This window comes from Stenella coeruleoalba (genome assembly GCF_951394435.1).
Source record: "Stenella coeruleoalba genome assembly, chromosome: 18".
NCBI lineage: Eukaryota > Metazoa > Chordata > Mammalia > Artiodactyla > Delphinidae > Stenella > Stenella coeruleoalba.
In genome coordinates this window covers 66,740,875-66,761,744 of record NC_137164.1, presented here as the reverse complement: position 1 = coordinate 66,761,744, position 20,870 = coordinate 66,740,875, and the positions used below count along the sequence as shown (strand labels likewise).

The 20,870-nt window shown below is 41.3% G+C and overlaps 1 protein-coding gene across 6 annotated transcripts in view; it reads left to right on the top strand.

The window, feature by feature from the left end:
* The window catches only part of DOCK9 (dedicator of cytokinesis 9), a 297,694-nt gene that overhangs the window by 51,327 nt on the left and 225,497 nt on the right, over positions 1-20,870 (top strand). The window contains exon 1 of one of the 6 annotated variants that reach the window (XM_079902761.1): positions 16,344-18,132. The exons of the other annotated variants lie outside the window; for them this stretch is intronic. Within the exon in view, the coding sequence (XP_079758887.1) occupies positions 17,971-18,132 (162 nt within the window). The 5' untranslated portion in view covers positions 16,344-17,970. Of the gene's footprint in view, positions 1-16,343; positions 18,133-20,870 lie in introns of those variants that run through there. 6 annotated transcript variants of the gene reach the window in all.

Sequence of the window (20,870 nt, the reverse complement as noted above, 5' to 3'; positions counted from 1 at the left end):
AATTAATAAATTTATAGTACCTCTTCTTTTGGTTGTTGAAAAGGACCTGGCCTCAGTCTTTTATTTCCCAAATAGGGGAGTTTTAGGAGTTCATATATTTGAAAGGATCTTGGAATCAGTTTTAACATTAGTATGTAATCTCCACTGTGTCTTCATTGGCACTGAGGTAATGGATTAAATGTATATGGCCATATTCCTATGCATTGGGTGAAAACTAAAAACTGAGAAACTTCCTTGGACCAAGGCCACTAAGTGTAAGTAAGGATGTACCTTGATTTCCTGGTGACCTCCAGCTAGTGACCTACATTGGTGACTCTGATGGGTTAAAAGAAGGAAGTGCATCATTAGTTTTTCCCAGGAAATTTTGAATCATCAAGCTGTTTCTTTGGTCACATAATAGATATAATCAAGCTATTGGTCATTATGAAGTTAAGAATCATGTGTTCCCAGAAGTGGCCTTGAGTTTGTTCATTTGTGGAAATTGGAGGACTCTAATCTGTCTCTCCCATCAGTGGTGTGTCCTAAGCAGGTAGCTGTGACATCAGCCCTTGAATTCCCTGTGGTTCTCATCAGGAACAGGAGGAATAATTCCTCACCTTCCATGGATATGAGGAATTTATGTACTGAGTAGAACATGAGGCTGGCCTTTTGAATGGAGACTTTGCACTGGCTGTGCATGAACCACTTTGTATTTTAGAAGTTTTGGTAGGGCGGCTGGAATAATAAAAAAATATACCTACCTTGGGCTTCCCTGGTGGCGCAGTGGTTGAGAGTCCGCCTGCTGATGCAGGGGACACGGGTTCGTGCCCCGGTCCGGGAAGATCCCACATGCCGTGGAGGGGCTGGGCCCGTGGGCCATGGCCGCTGGGCCTATGCGTCTGGAGCCTGTGCTCCGCAGCGGGAGAGGCCACAACAGTGAGAGACCCGCGTACCGCAAAAAAAAAAAAAAAAAAAAAAAAAATATATATATATATATACCTACCTGCTTACTGAGCATCTTCTTCAATGTTCTTCAGCTCTAGAGTGTTGAAAAGTCTTTCAGTTGATGAAAAGGACCTAGCCCAGCCTTACGTTTCCCAAATAGAGGACTAGATCTATTTTAAGGAACTAATATAACTAAATAAAGCACTGGAAGTTCATATTTTCTTTCAGCATCTTACATGTATGGATACTTTATAATTTTAAATACCTCTTGTGTAATCATCATTATTATTAATGGGATTTGTGACATGCTGGAAAGAGCAGGGACTTAGGAGCCAGGGAATCTTGGTTCATATCCCACATACCAACTCTATGACTTTGGTCAAATCAGTTTACTTCTCTGAGCCTTGGTCTTGTCATCTGTAATGAGAGAGTAATACAGGCAACCCATGTCTCATGGCCTAATTAGTTCCTGGATAACATTAAATTTACCTTATATTTGTCTTAAGTACAATGTTACAAATTGGGATTCTTTTGCAGAACATAATTTTATACTATAAAAGCACCAAAGATTATTTTTTAAAGTTATAATAGTAAACATTAGCTTTTAAAAACATTAATTATGTAAAACAATATTTATTATAAAATTTATGTTATCATTATATTCCTTTTTGACATATTTTACATGGACTTTTGGGGAAAAGTCTTCTTAAAATATGAATGCCCTGAACTTGGGCTAAAGAGTAGTTCTTTTCTCTGTAGTAAGCATAGATATCATCCAGGAATCAACAAAAGAGTTCAAAATCTGAGTCATTCATTTTAAGAAAAAGTATTTGCCTGTCTGAATGATTAGTCTAGTGGAGGGAGTGTTCCCATCTTTAGAGATCCTTTACTTTTACATTGTAATGATATCCGAGTTCCAGTTCAACCTTGTTTTCAAGGTCAAGAACAATTTCAGTGATGTATGTAATGTATTTAGTTATACTATATGCCTATGGTCAGTCAGTCTTTGCTGTTTCGTAATAAGGCATCATCAGTCTGTCTTTCTTGGCAATGACACTATCACTGTTAAGAGGCATTCCTTAAAAAAAAAAAAAGCCTGTCCTTTCACAGGAAATAATTTTCTCAGCTTTAAAACAGTATCTCCCTATTTAATGACGTTGGCTAGATCTGAATGCTGGTACTATCCTATTTGTTCAGTTTTGAAGCAGTCAAACCATCTTTCACTCAAGCTGGGCATTTCTTTAGTGCTACACACCAGACCTATTCTTAAGCATTTGAAAGAAATATATTCTATTTACTGGAATGGTTTGTTCTTAGGCATCCTGTATGTATCACATAATTATATAATTACATCTACGTCCAGATACAAACATTTTGTTTTACTTATTAGTGCATCGTGGTTTCTTATCATGATTTATTTCCTTTGCCTACGTCACTAGATTTTCTTCAAATCTTTTTCCTAGCCTTTTTTTTTTTTTGTGGTACGCGGGCCTCTCACTTGTTGTGCCCTCTCCTGTTGCGGAGCACAGGCTCCGGACACGCAGGCTCAGCGGCCATGGCTCACGGGCCCAGCCACTCCGCGGCATGTGGGATCTTCCCGGACCGGGGCACGAACCCGTGTCCCCTGCATCGGCAGGCGGACTCTCAACCACTGCGCCACCAGGGAAGCCCTTTCCTAGCCTTTTGTATCACAGCTTCATTGAGGTATAATTTACATACCAGAAAATTCATTCTAAATTTTAAAGGTACAATTCAACAAGTTTTAGTAAATTTGCAGACTTGTGCAGCCATCACCGTTATCTAATTTTAGAACACTTCTGACACTGCCAAAAGAAATCTCATGCCCATTCGCAGTCATTCTCAGTTCCCACCCCCAGCTCTAGGCAACTACTAATCCACTGTCTCTAAAGATTTGCTTTTTCTGAACCTTTTATGTAAACGGAATCACTCAATATATGGCCTCTGTGTCTGGCTCCTTTTACTTCGCTTAATGTTTTTCAGGTTCATCCATGCTCTAGTATGTGTCAGTAGTTCATTCCTTTTTATTGTCAAATAGTATTCCATTCTGTTTTCTGGATAAAACACATTTTGTTTATCTATTCACCAGTTGATGGGCATTTGGGTTGTTTCCACTTTTTTGGTTATCATGAATAATGTTGCTGTAAATGTTAGTGTACAAGTCTCTGTGTGAACATGTGCTTTCATTTTTCTTGGGCAGATACTTAGGGGTAGAATTGCTAGGTTATGTGGTAACTCTTTAATATTTTTAGGCAATGTGTTTCCCAGAGCGGCTCTACTAGCAATATATGAGGGTCCCAGCTACTCCATATCTTTGCCAACAGTCAGTGTAGCCAGTCTTTTTAAATTTTAGCCATCCTAATAGGTATGTAATGGGATGTCATTGCAGTTTTAATTTGCATTTCCTTAATGATCTTGAGCATCTGTTTAGTGCTTATTAGCCATTCTCATTCTTTGGTGATCCTAGTTTTGTTTTTTTAATAAATTTATTTATTTTATTTATTTATTTTTGGCTGTGTTGGGTCTTGGTTGCTGCACGCGGGCTTTTTCTAGTTGCAGTGAGCAGGGGGCTACTCTTCGTTGCGGTGCACAGGCTCCTCATTGCAGTGGCTTCTCTGGTTGCGGAGTGTGGGCTCTAGGCGTGTGGGCTTCAGTAGTTGTGGCTCGCGGGCTCAGTAGCTGTGGCTTGCGGGCTCTAGAGAGCAGGCTCAGTAGTTGTGGCATGCGGGCTCAGTTGCTCCACGGTGTGTGGGATCTTCCTGGACCAGGGCTCGAACCCGTGTCCCCTGCATTGGCAGGCGGATTCTTAACTACTGCGCCCCCAGGGAAGCCCGATCCTAGTTTTTAAAAACTCCTTAGAGCCTAGTACAGTTGGCCCTCTGTATCCATGGATGCAGAACTTGCAGATACTGAGGACTGACTGTACTATGCCATTTTATATAAGGGACGTGAGCATCTTTGGATTTTGGTATCTGCAGGGGGTCCTGGAACCAATCCTCTGCACATTACAAGGAATGACTGTATAGCATAACAGTCAGGGTACAGCCAGGAAACAGAAATCACACCAGTTATTTTAATAGAATTAAATAGAGTTGCTATTAGGTATAAAATTGTTAAGCAGGTAATTGAAAAGTTAAAAAGAGAACATTAACATATCATGGAGTTAGTGGCAGCAGGAAGCAGCCATCAGCCCTGGAGCTTGGGGGACCAAGGGTTGAGATTGTGTTATTAAATCTTAGATGCTAAGAGTGGGGGGATTCCCAGAGCTGAAACCCAGACCTCTGAGGAGTGGGTGCTGGGCAGCTGGTGATGGTGTTTCTGAGGGGGAGCATAGTGAGGATGGTTCTGTAAGTGCTGGAGAAAAGGCAAACCTGATTCAGTTGCTGCACAGGAAGGAACTGCTGCCGCCAGGGTGAAGCAGTGTTGCTGGGTGACACTGGGAACCAAAGCCAGCAGGAAGCTGGCACCAAGGAGCAAGCTCCTTCTCCTCCCCAGGCTTTGCAGTCTCCCTCTGGTGCCCCCTGCTGGCGAGCCTAACTGGGACCCAACTAGTAAAACAATGTGGTTTTCAGAGGACCAGCTCTAGCATCCAAGAGCTGAGTATGGAATGGTGGGGCTGGAGCTGGGAGACAGTAGCTTAATAACTGGCACAGACCACCCCCTTGATTACTCAGCATGCAGACCCACCCTCTACACATACTTGAACTTCCATACGTGTTTCAGCCTAACAGAACGTAGATATCCTTCAAGTACATGAAGATGTTCTCATTGGCTCCTCAAGCAAGGAGTCACAAAGTCTCACTGTATCCATCTTAGGGAGGAGTAACATCATCCATTTCTGGGCTTTGTTAATTAATCCTTAAATTCAGTAGCAGTCTCGTGAATATGTGCTACCCGAAGTCTAAATTGTAAAGTTTCAACAACAATGCTTGTATAAAGTAATACAAGAGGAAGGGAGAGGGCTTCCCTGGTGGCGCAGTGGTTGAGAGTCCGCCTGCCGATGCAGGTTTGTGCCCCAGTCCGGGAAGATCCCACATGCTGTGGAGCGGCTGGGACCGTGAACCATGGCCGCTGAGCCTGCGCGTCCGGAGCCTGTGCTCCGCAACGGGAGAGGCCACAGCGGTGAGAGGCCCGTGTACCGCAAAAAAAAAAAAAAAAAAAATGGAGAAGGAGGAGAAGAGATGAAATTGGTACACACATACACCCAAGCAGGAAGGAAATATGCATAGGTGTTGCAGTGTTCATTTCTCTAACTGGCTGTTTGGGAGTAGTTCATAATTATATCTTTATTGTCCTCTTACTAATTCCATATGTCCTTTGCCCCCAGCCAGAACCTCAATTGATTAGACTTCTTTATCTGAACATCTGAATTCTCAGTAGTCTTGACTTTCTTTGGATTGCTGTGGTTTTTCATCAACTTGTACTATTGGAGATAGAAATACTAAGAGATGCCTTGAAGAATCCATCCTGGGTTACAGCCATGGTCTTTGCTGACCCTTTGGAAGGTGGCAGCCCAGTTTCATCTTACCCTAACTGGTAGAGTATCCTCCTCATTTGCCTTCTGGTTCAGCAGCTTGAGGAGCCTCCAAATGGCCAGGTCTCACCTTTCAATTCATTGTGCACTGTTTGTCCCTTAAATGGAAGCATTCTTCCCTTTAAAACCAGGCCCTCTGTACCAGCAGGGATGGAGTGTGTTATTAGGGTTACAGTGAGAGTGGCCACTCCCACCTCTACCCTTTGATTCCTGGGCTAGTAGTGTCTTCTGACTTGGGGAGAGACAGCTGCTTCAAAACATATAGTATATCGTGTGAGACAGAAGGCCGTCCTTTTGGAATGTTTTTACAACTGTTGTCTTCAGTAGGCCCTTCCATTCTGTTCTTGGGCCAGCTGCTTGTAGGGAATGGGATATGTGGTGACACTGGTGAATTCCAAGTGCTGACAGACACTACTTCATAAGTGGTACATGTGGTGGTTTCAAACTGCAGGCCATGAGCCATAGTGGTCCTGAAGCCAGTTTAGTGGGCTGTGACCAGTTCCCTCCCTCCTTCCCTCCAATGAGCTAGCATGGACTAGAGAGGCTAGGATAGAAAATAATGTAGTGTAACACATGTTGCAAGGGTATGTATTCTTGGGGAGATATTCTTATACACACTGTATTGTGATTTAAAATTCATTTATTAATATAATTCATGGTGACAGTACTTTGAAAGCTACCAGTCTAAGGAGACATTTGAACTTGTGGGTTTCTCACATCCAACCCCACGTGGTTTATCAGTCCTGGTCCACACGATGTCAGTGTTGGTTGTAGTCCTTCAGTGGTCCTACACACCAGGATGGGTTTCTGTGGAGATCTTGTTTACTTGTAACAAGGTCAAAGCGTGGCAGTCACGAGTGAGCTCACCTATGAACTTAACTTTTAGAATTGTTTAGAAGATTGTGAGACCATGCGACTGAATTCTGTGCTCAGCATCTGGCATGTAGCAGGAATTAGGTCCACATAACCCACTCTATTAAAGATGTGCCCAGCACTATTTATAGTGTTTTTCTTTGTTTTACCATAAAATTTACATTTAAAATGTATATCTCCTACATTGTTTAGGTGATTAGAGTGACCTAAATAAAGCCAATTCTGTGATTTAAATAAAATTTCAGACCCCCTGTTCACAATCTATCTCTTTCCACCGCTCCTCTGACTTTTTCTCCAAGTGGTATTTTTTTCTTGGATCTTGAGAGCCTTGTGGTTAAAGCAGAGATGAGAATTTTGTGGGAAAAGATCTGCAAAATAAATTTCTTAGAATGATTTGGGATAGATGGCTCAGCCCTCAGGCCCAGACCTTGCCTAACAGAATGAATGAGCCAAGTTATTGACTCGACAAAAGTTTTCCCTGAAGTGCTCTGTGAATTTAATAAAGCAGGATAGCTTTTTTTTAACTCTTAAAAAAAATCATTTTATTGATCCTTTACCATACAAAATTTATTCAAATTACACCCATTTTGAAGTGGTAAGATCACAGCTAGAGAACAGGTTACCCTGTAACTAATCTATTTACAAAATCCATCATAAAAGCTAAAGCAGGATGGCTTTAACTGACTTGTTTAAGAAGTCATCTTACCATTCTCTTCTGTACTCTCTTTCGCATATACAACGCTAGGGATGCTTTTGGGAACTTGCTGTGTTGGACATAGTGATATGCTTTGTAGAGATAACTGTTGAGGATAGAGTGACTTCAGGAGAAATTCAACTTTAAAAAAAAATAAGTTGCAGGTGTACAATATAGTGGTTCACAGTTTTTAAAGTTTAAACAAATAACTCCATTTCTAGTTACTATAAAATATTTGCGGGACTTCCCTGGTGGTCCAGTGGTTAAGACTCCGTGCTTCCAATGCAGGGGACGTGGGTTCTGATCCCTGGTTGGGGAACTAAGATCTTACATGCCGTGTGTGTGGCCAAAAAAAAAAAAAAAAAAAAAAAATTGCCATATTCCCCTTGTACAATATATCCTTGTAGCTTATTTTATACCTAATAGTTTGTACCTCTTTTTTCTTTCTTTCTTTCTTTCTTTTTGGCCTCCCTGTGGCATGTGGGATCTTAGTTCCCCGACCAGGGATCGAACCCACTCCCCCTTCAGTGGAAGCATGGAGTCTTAACCACTGGACCACCAGGGAAGTCCCTAGTTTGTACCTCTTAATCCTCCACCCCTATGTTGTCCCTTTCCCTCTCCCCACTGGTAACCACTAGTTTGTTCTCTGTATCTGTGAGTCTGCTTCTTTTTTGTAATGCTCACTAATTGTATTTTTTAGATTCCATATACAAGTGATATCATATAGTATCTGTCTTTCTCTGACTTATTTCACTAAGCATAATGCCCTCCAAGTTCATCCATATTGCTGCAAATGGCAAAATTTCATTCTTTTTTTATGGCTAAGTAGTATTCCATTGTATATATGTGCCACATCTTCTTTATCCATTCATCTGTTGATGGACACTTAGGTTGCTTCCATGTCTTGGTGATTGTAAATAGTGCTGCTATGAACATTAGGGTGCATGTATCTTTCTGAATTAGTGTTTTTGTTTATTTTTGGTTATATACCCAGGAGTGGAATTGCTGGGTCATACGGTAGTTCTGTTTTTAGTTTTTTGAGAAACCTCCATATTGTTTTCCACAGTGGCTGCACCAATTTACATTCCCACAAACAGTGTACGAGGGTTCCCTTTTCTGCACATCCTCACCAACATTTGTTATTTGTGAGGTTTTTTTTTTTTTTATTATTGATAGCCATTCTGACAGTTGTGAGGTGATACTTCATTGTGGTTTTGATTTGCATTTCCCTGATGATTAGCAGTGTTGAGCGTCTTTTCATGTGCGTGTTGGCCATCTACATGTCCTTTTTGGGGAAATATCTATTCAGGTCTTCTGCCCATTTTTAATTGGGTTATTTTGTTATTTTGTTTTTTTTTTTGCGGTACGCGGGCCTATCACTGTTGTGGCCTCTCCCGTTGCGGAGCACAGGCTCCGGACGCGCAGGCTCAGCGGCCATGGCTCACGGGCCCAGCTGCTCCACGGCATGTGGGATCTTCCCGGACCTGGGCACGAACCTGTGTCCCCTGCATCGGCAGGCGGACTCCCAACCACTGAGCCACCAGGGAAGCCCGGGTTGTTTGCTTTTTGAGGTTGAGTTGTATAAGCTGTTTATATATGTTGGATATTAACCCCTGATTGATCATATCATTTGCAAATATTTTCTCCCATGAAGTAGGTTGTCTTTTCATTTTGTCCATGGTTTCCTTTGTTGTGCAAAAGCTTTTAAGTTTCATTAGGTCCCATTTGTTTATTTTGCTTTTATTTCCTTTACTTTAGGAGACGGATCCAAAAAAATATTGCTATGATTTATGTCAAAGAGTGTTCTGCCTGTGTTTTCCTGTACCTAATATGTACTATTTTTTTTAACAATTTAAGACATTATTCATGTATTATACAATTTACCCTTTTAAAGTGTACAATCCAGTCGTTTTCAGTATATTCAGAGTTGTGTATTTATCACTATAATCAATTTTAGAAAAATTTTATTACCCCCCAATGAAACCCTGTACCCCTTAGCTGTTGCCCCCTAATCCCACCCTACCCAGCCCCCCAGCCATAGGCAACCACTAATCTACTGTCTCTACATATTCTGGACATTGTATACCAACAAAATCATACAACATGTTGTCCTTTGTGACTAGCTGCTTTCATTTAGCATCATGTTTTCAAGGTTCATCCATGTTGTAGCATGAATAATATTCCATTGTATGGGTATACTGCATTTTGTTTATCCATTCATCAATTGATAGACATTTGGGTTTTCACTTTTTGACTATTATGAGTAATACTATTAAGAACATTCATACACAGACTTCTGTGTGGACATGTGTTTTCAGTTACTCTTGGGTATATAGCTAGGAGTGGAATTGCTGGATCATATGGTAGCTCTATGTTTAACCGTTTGAGGAACTGCCCAACTGTTTTCCAAAGCAGCTGCCCTATTTTACATTCCCACCAAAAGTGTATGAGTGATCGAGTTTCTCCAACAGTTATTATTTGTCTCTTTTATTTTAGCCATCCTGGTAGGTATGAAGTGCTGTCTCGTGGTTTTGATTTGCATTTCACCAGTGACTTATCATTTGCTTGTTGGCCAAATGTGTATCTTCTATGGGTTTTGTCTGTTTTTAGTTGGCATGGAGGGATGGCAATATCTGTAATCTGTCCAATTGTTATGTGGAGACTGGTTTCCCAGAAAAGTTTCACACTTCCCTGACATAGTTAAGTCCACTTACACATCAGAGAATGCTTACTCAAAGTAACGTTCTTTTAAAACCAATTATAGTTAAGCCATATCCCACCCATAGGCTGTGTATAGAAGAGAATCTTACGAAGGCTCTGAATTTTGTGTCTTTGTAAAAAGAAATTAAAACTTTTTAAGGAGTCAGGTAGAAAATGGAGTTTTATAAGCTTTCAGAAGTGGGGATATATGATATATCTAGTTCTTTCTGACCCACTGGCCTAGATAAAGGAGTACATATTTTATTTTGTATCTTTTCATTCTGTTTTTTCAAAACCATAGGAATATTTTGAAAAATTCCTTTCCCACCTATATTTTGGAGAAGTAACCACTGTGGTATCTTTATTTCTTATTATTTGCTTTTTGATTAATCTGATTGAAAGTCTGATGATATTGCATACTTATAATTTTTTTATTTTAATTTTATTTTTTTCTTTAAAAACGTTTGTACCTTTTGACCATCTTCATCCAATTCCTCTTCCCCCTCCCCCTGCCTCTAGTAACCACAAATCTGATCTCTTTTTTAATTTGTTTTTTGAAGTATAATTGCAATAGTTTTTAAAATGGCGAACTCAAATTTTATGTTTATGTTTTCCATTTTATTTCCTTTCCTCATTCGTGTTGAGACAAATATTTCTATACTGACACAATGACAGTAAAAATTTTTTAAATATTCAGCTGCTAAAACATAAGATACAAGTACTTGAAGTGTGTGGAATCTGAATTTTCTCTCTTCACATGTAAGAACAACTTTCCAATAGCTGTAACTCCGTATTTGAAGCACATGAACTGTTTTCATGAGTGCATTTGTACACGAATTATGCTGCATATGTTTTATGTTGTTTAAACTCAGTATATCTTGCCACTAAGTGATTTCTTCAGATGTCTGCCTAAAATAGAATTTCCTCGGAAGAGGCTGGGGGAGGCCAAGAGGAGGTCACTGTGAGTTCTAGTCTCACTTTGCCATTGTGAGTTTGCTCTCCTTCCTTGTTTTTTGCTTAGTGTCTCATTTACAGTTGGACCTCAGCGCTTGCTGTATTCATTGTGCTTTTCTGGGCCATCAGCCCCCCTCCACTGAGCCCCTCCCCTACCAGTGTGTTCAGTGAGGAATAAAGCTTTGCAGATAGCTCTTTTGGCAGCTTCTCATATTTGACATATGATTGGCATTTATGGATTTATTGATTTCTCTTCAAAAAACTGAGTTCCCTCAGAAACCATGGTTTTGCTCCATGACCTCCCATAACAGTGACTGAAGTTCTGACTTTGCCTGCAGCTTCCTGAGCTGAGGGATAAATCAGCACCTGTATAAATACTGTTGGTTCGTTCATTTTGTAGCTCGAAATGAAGAAGTAGAAGTCATCTATGAATCAGAAATTTAAATCTCAAGCTGTCTTTTTTTTGTGTGATGGTACGTAGTTCAAAGGGTTTTTCTAAGAAGTTCATTACCAAGTGTTAATGAGGAAATATCGTAGTTATTAGTTATATAAACTATAGTATATAAACTAATCTAATATAAACTATTTGAAATAGGAGAAAAATAAGCATATGAAATCTGTTCCTTGGGCTTGTCTGCCCTCCGTGAGGGGCAGGAGGAGAGAAGGGGAGAAAAGACTAGTTATCCTCCTGGTTTTCTGTTATTTCACATCAGTTGTTCCTGGAAGTCATAGGAGAGCAGTGCCTAGTAAGTAAGTTGCTTTTCTTTTTTTTTAATGTATATATAACATGCCATATACATAACATAAAATTTACCATTTTAACTTTTTAAGTATCGTTTGGTGGCATTAAGTACATTCACATTGTTGCGTAACCACCCATCTTCAGAACTGTTTCATCATTACAGACAAACCCTGTATCCATTAAATAACAACTCCGCATTTCCTCTTCCCCTCAGCTACTAGAAACCACCATTCTGCTTTGTGTTTCTATGAATTTGTCTATTCTAGGTACCTCGTATGAGTGGACTCATATAGTATTTGTCTTTTTGTGACTGGCTTATATATTTCACTTAGCATAATGTCCTCAAAGTTCATCCATGTTGTAGCATGTGTCAGAATTCCTTCCTTTTTAAGACTGAATAATATTCCATTGCATGTACGTACCACATTTTGTTTATCCATTCATCTTTTGATGGGCACTTAGGTTGCTTCCACCTCTGGCTATTGTGCTGTTATGATCATGGATGTATATAAATATCTCTTTAAAATTAGGCTATCAGTTCTTTTGGGGATTGACCCAGAAGTGGAATTGCTGGATCATAAGGTAATTCTCTATTTAATTTTGTGAGGAATTGCCTTACCCTATTTCAAAGTGGTTCACCATTTCGCATTCCTACCAGCAAGTAAGTTGGTTTTCTTAGTGCAAACTTTTCTTCCTTTTGGAGATCTGTTTTATTTGAAAAGTTGTTTAACTTGGTCTCCTGTCAAAAAAAGGAGGATTCTTTCCCCCCCTTTTGGGAGACTGGTCATCTCTGGAAGACCACCGCCCTCAGTTCCATGGAGCCTGAGTTGGTTGCTTCCACTCCATTTTACCTGGTCACCCAATGGGCATGCAGGTATTCAGAGCATCCCACAGGGACTGGCTGCCTCGTTAATGCTTCAGCACCAACACAGAGACACCTGTGTAACTTTGCATTCTCTGCTTCTGAGAATGATTAAGTACCACTGTTAGCAGCAGACCTGACTCCAGTATTTTATGTGGTCATGACTTTAGAGATACATTTTCTTTTTTTAGCAAAATTAATTGTTTCACCACAGTGGTACATACAGGAGTGCAGACCGGGGCTCTCTCAGGGGTCTGACACCCTCCTCTGCACCACTGTCCCTACACCCACCTTCATCTCTGCTCACCTAGAGGTAACAGTCCTGGCATTTCAGTGTTTTGAGGTGGGAAAGATAAACGATGGATAAAAGTTTTTGGATACATGGTAAGTCTACCCACTCTCCTCCAATCAAATTTTAAGGTTTATGTTCCTGAAATACACGGTGGTGGGAAAGTTTTCCTTTTCCTTATTTTTTAAAAAGATTTTTGTTTAATAACACTTCCATAATTTCCCTTATTAAAAAAAAAAACTTTTTAATGATCTTGACTGCAGCCTCCACTCCTTCACCAACTATCTTAACTCCCTTTTCCTGTTCCAGCACCCACATTTCTCTCTTTTAATTAATTTTTATCACTACAAGTAATTTGTAGTTTGAATTTATTAGATCTCACATTCTCATATGCATGAATTTTATGTAAGGGATGCTTGTATTTTTGGAAGAACTATCTCACTCTTTACTCTTATATCAGGGAAGAAAAAAATTTAATTTGGGGTAAAAGGGAGAAAGGAGAACTACATTTATTGGGCATGTGGTATATACTAGACCCTGTGCTAGACACTCGACTTATGATTGATTATTACTGATTGAATAAAAAATAGGGTGTTGATAGATCAAGTTATATAATGTTTCTTTGTTCAGCAGAATTCACTGCATTAACATATGAAATATGGACTGTTAGGGATGGAAATAAGCTCTTTGTCTGGACTGGCCATCATAAGGGCACTTAAATAGAATAAATGACCTGTTAGATTGAATTCTACCCATACTCTATTTATTTATTTAGGTTTTATGAAGTGTGGCTATATCATGTGTTGTGTATCATTACATGAGGTCTTCATTTCAGCACTTCAGAATGGACAGAATTCCACTCCCTTCCTGGCCTCCTAAGGTAGAACCCAAGGTCTGACCCGGGTGGAAGGCTTATTATATCTGTTTGAGATACAATAGTCATTCCAGTTTGTAGTTCAAGATATTTTTAGGGGTCACTTCAGATTCTTCTTTATCCACATTTTTCTGAGAAAATATTAAGTAAATCTACCAGTCAAACAAATCTGACTATTAGAAGATACTTAAAACAGAAAGATACTTGGCAAGGCGAGAACTGCAAATGGGAGCAGCAGCTCCAGATGGATATGCTTCGGGTGGGGCCGGGGGTGTGTGCTCAAAGCTTGAGACCTGTTTGCTGTGGTCTCTGTGACCGGATGGCTGAGGTGTGTTGTGACCCCCGATGTGGCCAGCTAATCTCCCTGGACTTACTGTTCATACAGGCTTTCTGGTGTTTTGTGCAGCGTGGCGCCCCTTTCCCAGACCTAAAATGCGCACCCGAGGGCAGCCCCAGGTACATCCCATGTTACTTGGTTAGTGTATTCCTGACAAGTGGGGCCAGAGCAACGTTCAGACGTTGCTGAATTTGTTAAGCAAGGTGGCTGTTTCTAGGTGCACGGTAAATCCCTTGTGAAGTATAAAACAACAGCTATTTCCGTGTCTATAGCAATGTCTCGGTTGAGTTCTCTCCTGTGGTTTTATTTGAACTTGAGAACCTTATGTGGTAGGTAGAATAGATACTATCCTCTTCGCTTCTCCTATTTTAAATAATGGTTTTATTGAGATATAATTTACCGTTGGAGCCACTCCACAGAAACAGGATTGACACCTGCCCCCCTCCCCCCAAATTTGCTTTGGATGTTGAGACTAATGACACCACACACACACACACACACACACACACCCCACCCAGGAGGGTGTGAAAGGCTTATTACTCACATAATGAAGCGCTCTGAGGGGAGCAGGGCTGTACCCAAGCACGTCCTAAAGTGGCGTGGCTTGACTGAGCAGGGAAAGGAGACTGGCCTGGGGGTTTTGTGGTGGTTGGGGGGTAGGGCGGGGGTGAGGGTTCCTGAGAGTGGTTTGAATTTCCCTCTGGCACTAAGGGAGGGAGCCAGCCTGGCACTCCTTGTCCTTCGCCCACAGGGGAAGAAGGAGAGGTGAGACTTAAGAGCTGTTAGCAGTAAAACATCAGAAGTGGATTCGGGCTCTTTGTTGTATCCACATACAACAAAATTCACCTTTTCAAAGTGTTCTTTATCCAGCACAGGGAATATAGCCAGTATTTTTTAGCAGCTATTAGTGGAATATAACCTTTAAAAATTGTGAATCACTATGTGGTACACGTGTAACTTATAATATTGTACATAAACTGTACTTCAATAAAAAAAAGAAAAAGTGTTCAATCCAGTGGTTTTTAGTATATTCACAGACTGTATATTGTGTATAGATAGCATGTATGCTAGAAACACTAATTTCTGAACATTTTCATTACCCCTAAAAGAAATTCCGTACCCGCTAGCAGTCCTCCTGCGTTCCCTGGTAGCCACAAAGCTACTCTCTATCTCTATGGATTCGCCTGATTCTGGACGTTTTACTTAACTAGAATCGTATAATATGAGGTCTTTTGTAACTGTCTTCTTTCACTCTGCGTGACATTTTCCAGCTTCATGCACATCGTACCGTGCACTTGGACTTCATTCCTTTTTTTGGCCGAGTAATATTCCACTGTGTGGTCGTACTATGGTAGTTATAGTAAAAGATGACTGACTTGGAACATCTGAGGGTGAGGTGATGATGGGAGAGCCAGATATCATTATTAGCAGGAGAGGAAGACATGGGCTTGGATCTCAAAGGGAGTCAAGGGCAGACATCCAGTCTTGGATGTTGTATAAATTAGAGGTGGCATTTCAAGATGTGAGAGTAAACGTGATCTCCAAATTGAAATATGTACTCTGTAGGTAGCTGAAATGGTTGCCAATAGATACCATCCATCTATTCATGTCCTCTGATGGAATTCATGGTAATTATCATTTTAGACTAATCCAAGATCATTATGATGCAGAAGAATCAGTGAAACCAGACACACATTTTGAATGATTCATTTTTGTCATGCTTCTATTAGCATGAAACTCATTTTTTGGCCTTGTTGAATCCTTTGCTCTAAACGTTTTCTGTTTTTCTTGCCCACTCATTTTGTTGGTTGGAAAATGATTAATATTTAAAATTGATACAAGTTGCTTAAATGCTTAAGGAAACATTTCTTTTTCCTCTGAATGACTGTTAGGAAATTGTTTCATTCTCTTCCATTGTTTTAAGTATTAACTTAGGGTTTTTTTTTTTTTAGTAAATCAAATAGAATATACCAGCAGCTTCAAATTTGCTTGGTTATCATTTATGATTCTTTGTAAAGTTCAAACATAATCTTTTATATATTGAGCAGTATTTGCTGGCTTCTATACCCAGGTTGTCTAAAATAAGTAATAATGGTAAATTAAGTTTAAATTTCTAGGTATTATCTTTATATTGAATTAACTATTACTTTTTTGTGTGTGTGTGGTACGCAGACCTCTCACTGTTGTGGCCTCTCCCGTTGCGGAGCACAGGCTCCGGACATGCAGGCTCAGCAGCCATGACTCAAGGGCCCAGCCACTCTGCGGCATGTGGGATCTTCCCAGACCGGGGCACGAACCCGTGTCCCCTGCATCGGCAGGCAGACTCCCAACCACTGTGCCACCAGGGAAGCCCAACTATTACTTTTTAAATTGTTCCCCTTATAGTACAGAAGTTAGGTTAGTTGGTGAGTCTTCTGAAATCTCAAGACAGACAATTTTTAACCCAGGTGTTTAGTCTTTTATAGTCTATAGGATTCAGTTTCTGTGTAGATAAGTTTCCATGTTATTTATCTGCCAGCACTGGGATGTCACATGAAGACTTAGATCTTATGATATCAGGGCTTAGGTGTAATCTTGAATACTGTAGCTCTTTTTTTAACCGAATTACCATTCTGAAGCTGATTGCTTTTGACCACATATAGTTATTCTGGTTTTGTTTGCTTGCTTTTTGCATGTGGCCGGTATCTCTACTCCTTTGATCTCTATAGCTGTTTGATACCCTGCATAAAAATTCAGGAGATAGACGAATCCTAGACTTTTGCTTATCTATTGGCCTAATAGGTAAACTAACCATAGAAAGCAGAAATTTGAGAATTAGGTGACTGCATGGTATTCTCTAAAGATTTGCTTTCACTACATCACACAGGTTTCTGTTACCAACCTGCAGGTACTCAATTATTATAATTCACTCTAACTTTGAAATCTGTAGATAGAAAATGAAAACCATCTGTTGCCTTGTGAAGTAAGGAAGAATATCAGAACAGATTTTAAAAGAGCAGTAACTCTTTTCTAGATGCATGTTGTAGGTGGGAGGGGTTTCCCCTGTGTGTTCATCGTGGTCTTTTTACATAATTTGCTTTTCATTTTCTAGAAGGAAAGTGGCAAGAGTCAACTTGGTATTATATCAATGACGAGCTTTCCTATCAGCCATCCCCAAAGATATATATACAAGGTAGTGTAGTGTTACTGAGTTCAGTCTGCAGTGGAAGGACCTGGATTACTTATGCACCAAAAATAATAACCTTGTTGCCTGTGGGACTTCAGTGTGCATTTACCATTGCATACCAGGGAGCTGCTTCAGAAGGTGCCAGGTAATCCTGTATCCATCTTCTCATTTGCATCTTTCGGTACCAGGCATAGGAGAATTCTTCCAAGCAGTGCAAACTTGCTAGCCCCCTCTCTAGCAAAGAGTGGAAATGGGCAGAAGTCAAGATTGACACAGCAATTTCATGTTCCCTTGTGGTTTGCTGTCAGCAAGCTGTTACCCACACACGCAAAAGGTTGTTTGAAGTGGGCTTACACACGTTTCCATAGCAGCAGTCATCTTAGTGATTCCTCTCGTTTTCGGACTTTATTTTTCTTTTGCTTCCCTATTCCTCGCGGATGCAGGATTAAACAAACAGCATATTTAGGTCAAGGAAAGAGATGTTTGCTAATATAGATGCTAGGCTAAGCATTCTGGGAGGGAGGTTTCTTGCAGCAGATGAACATTCTTTGTGCCTTCCAGCAGCATCTGCAGCAGGGTGGCTGTCTGGCACCGTCTTTTTCATTTTGGGCAGGTTCTGAGATTCAGAACAATCCCAAGCAAATCCCAGGAGCCGGCAGTTTTCCAGTAACCACATGTAAATCTTCTGCTTATTTGTTTTTGGTACTAACAGTGAAGCAATCTATTGGAAAAGCAATACTTTAAAGGTTTTGGTGCATCTGAAGGTGTGTCATCCTGTTTTTGCACCACCCCTCCTGTTTTACACTTGGAGCTTGGATTTTTTTGTCAGGCTGCTGGGCAGAAGCGGAATCTAGTACAACAGCTCGGAGCTTCCCTTCTGTTCTGGTGTCGGCAACTGCCTGTCACGAAGATGGTGCAGTGGGAGCCTGCTCTGAAGAGCCAAGGAAGATGATGTGGAAATGGAGTAGAGATTGCTAGAGACCTGAACATCCACACCTTGGGGATGGGTTGCACTACTAGTGTGATTCTGTTTAAAGGCATCCGCACCGTTTTTGAAAGAAACTGTGCTTATATGTGCAAACAGCAAGGAGAGAATAATGCCCTTGAATACACAGCATACAATTGGACAAAAGAAGATTCAGAACTATTGATCTCCTCCTGTCTGGTAAATGCTGTCTCTTAATTAACAAGTAGTTTGCTGGTGTTAGGATAAACTAGTCTTTACCTGTAAAGCAAATATATTTATCTCAGTGTGCTTATATATATGTAGCTTGTGTGTATGAATGGGTAATTAGTGGCCTTAAAATTAAATTATGAAGTGCCTGTTTGTATGTGTGAGAATGTCATGTGTTAATCAAATCTGAAATACATACAGAGAGAGCAGCTGGAGTAAGATATTTGGTTACAGACCAGTTTTCTAAGTTAGCTCTGTGAGCTTACATGTTCTTAGTATAGTTCTAGAAATAATACTGGGCAAAGCCTGTATTTAAGGTCTAATAGAGTGAACCCTCTCCCTATGATGGTGAATTACTCAGTCCCTTTACATCTTAGCCTTTTACCTGGCTAGATTTTCCTTACTAATGTCTTGTGGTTAGTCCTTTGAGTCAGGGGGAGAAATGTAAAGGGAACATGAAAGAAAATTGTAATGTAATGGGTGTGAGAAAAATATTTGCAGTTTTATTATTTTAAATCCAGCTATTTATAATTTTGTGGGTGAAGGCTCTTGAGAGTAAAAGGAAGCTTAGCTGACGCCTCTGTGTTCTTTCCTCCTTTCCCAATGCACAAGGAGGTGTCAAGTCACAGATGGGTGTGCCTCTCCATGGCCTTCTCACAAATACCAGGCTCATGAGAAAGCTGCATATTGGTCTCCTCCTCCCTCAGGATGCCTTGCCATTTTTCCTTGTTCTTCTCACAGTGTGTGTCAAAACGAGTGGGGAATAATACACGTGGGAGTTTCTGTGTGTGGGGCTGGCCAGCAGGATCTCGGTATGGCGAGGGCAGGGTGTGCGGAAACCCCAAAACCGTTCCTGGTCGTTAGGCTGCCATCTGAGACTGAGAGGCTGGCGTGCCATATGCACCTCCGGATCGTACCGGGTCGCCCCAGCCTTGCAGAAGCCCCTAGAGGGGATGTGTTTTGTGGAGCGGCTTATGTGATGTTAGCTCTCAAAATCCTTGGGAGGAAAGAAAAGGAGAGTATCGCATGAGCATCCGATGCGTTTTGGAAGGCAGTGAGTGTTATGCGTGGGTATGGAATTTAAGTGGTGCTGTTTTAACTACTAAATATTTTAAACCCTAAAGTATTTTGGGATATGCTTTTGAGAATAGCTGGTTTCAGAGATTAGAAGGACTGGCTCATTACAGTGTCTGTCCCAGGAGTGTAGTCCATAACCCTGACAGCCGTGGGACTGCTTGGCCCGTGGTGCCAGTGCCTCTCCCATGCCACCAGCTTCTGCTCCCTCAGGCCACACTGACTTTTGTTTGGTTAACCTGCCTTTGGGAGACTCTGCATGTTTTTCTTTTTCTTTTATTGTGTGAAGGAATTCTAGCCTGCCGGGGCCTTTGTTGGTACTCTGGGACTGGATTCTGAAGCACAGGTCCTGTGCCTTTGGTCAGATGCTCTCTGCCACCACCCTCACCCACACCAGCAGACCCCGGAGCACAACAGGACCGTGTGTGCATGTGGCCGAGGTGCTGTGGGTGGAAAGATGCACCCTCTCACTCCAAACTGGTCTCCCTGCCCCTCTCCTTGGCCCTGTGCCTTCTTCTCTACGTGGCAGACAGTGGTCCTTTGGAAAGGAAAGTCAGACCATCCTTCTTCTGCTCAGTCAGATCCAGAATCCTTACGGGGGCTTCCAGGTCCATCCCCAGCCTGCCCACCAGACCCTGTTTCCTCCTTGTCACCCTGTTTCCTCCTCATTCTCCTCATTCCTCTCTCACTGGCCTCTTCCCTGGGATCTCTACCCAGACGTTTACCTGGTCCACTCCAGCCTCCTGCAGGGCTTTTCTTAGATCTCCCCATGGCAGCAAGGCTTCCTTGACCACTGGTGTAATCCTGCTGCACCCCCAGCGCACCCTTCTCTGGGTCCTCGCTATAATTTCTTCATAATATTGATCTCAGCTGACATACTGTTAGGCAAGAATAATAGCGTAAATGTAGTAATAGTAATTAGTGCTGTTACTTATGGTACTTAAACAGGAATAAGATTTATGATGGCAGGGATTTTTGTCTGTTTTACTTACCGCTCTGCCCTCAACAGCCTGAACAATGCCTGATTCCTAGTAAGTCCTTGGCTAATAAGTGAACTCTGATGAAATGGTTTTATGGTCCTGAACTTGAACTTGGAGAAGCTGTTGAGAAGATAGGTTATCTTCTAGAACCAGTCTTTCTTGGAGCTACCCTAAGAAGTTATGTGGTCCAAGGCTGGCCATTCCGTGGGTTTGCTATGATCCTTGAGTGACAATTGATTTGATAATACTATCTTTGGATATTGTCCACACTAGCTCTGTTGAGACCTGTTCTGTGGCATGGGCATTTGAGGACCTTCTCATCCTTTGGTTTGATCTAGCCAAACCCTTTATTAAGGGAGCCCTGCCCATCGGCCGTCCCTTGGGCCTGCTCCATGCAAAGTAGGTTGACCTTCTCATCAGGCAGATGTGCGTCCTTGTCAGGCGCCTCAGCATTGGTGGGGAGGATGTCTGTCCTTCCTCCAGCTCAGGTGGTGACGCCAGCCTGTGGCTCGACCTTAACTGTCAGCAGGTCAGCACTGTACTTCACTGCTCCTCAGGGTATAACCCCCACCCCCGTCACTCAATGCATAACAAACCTTGTGGAGGAAAAGTAATGTTCATGTAGCTACCATTCTTCTGGAGACTCTAAAATACCGGAGATATCTGCCTATCTGT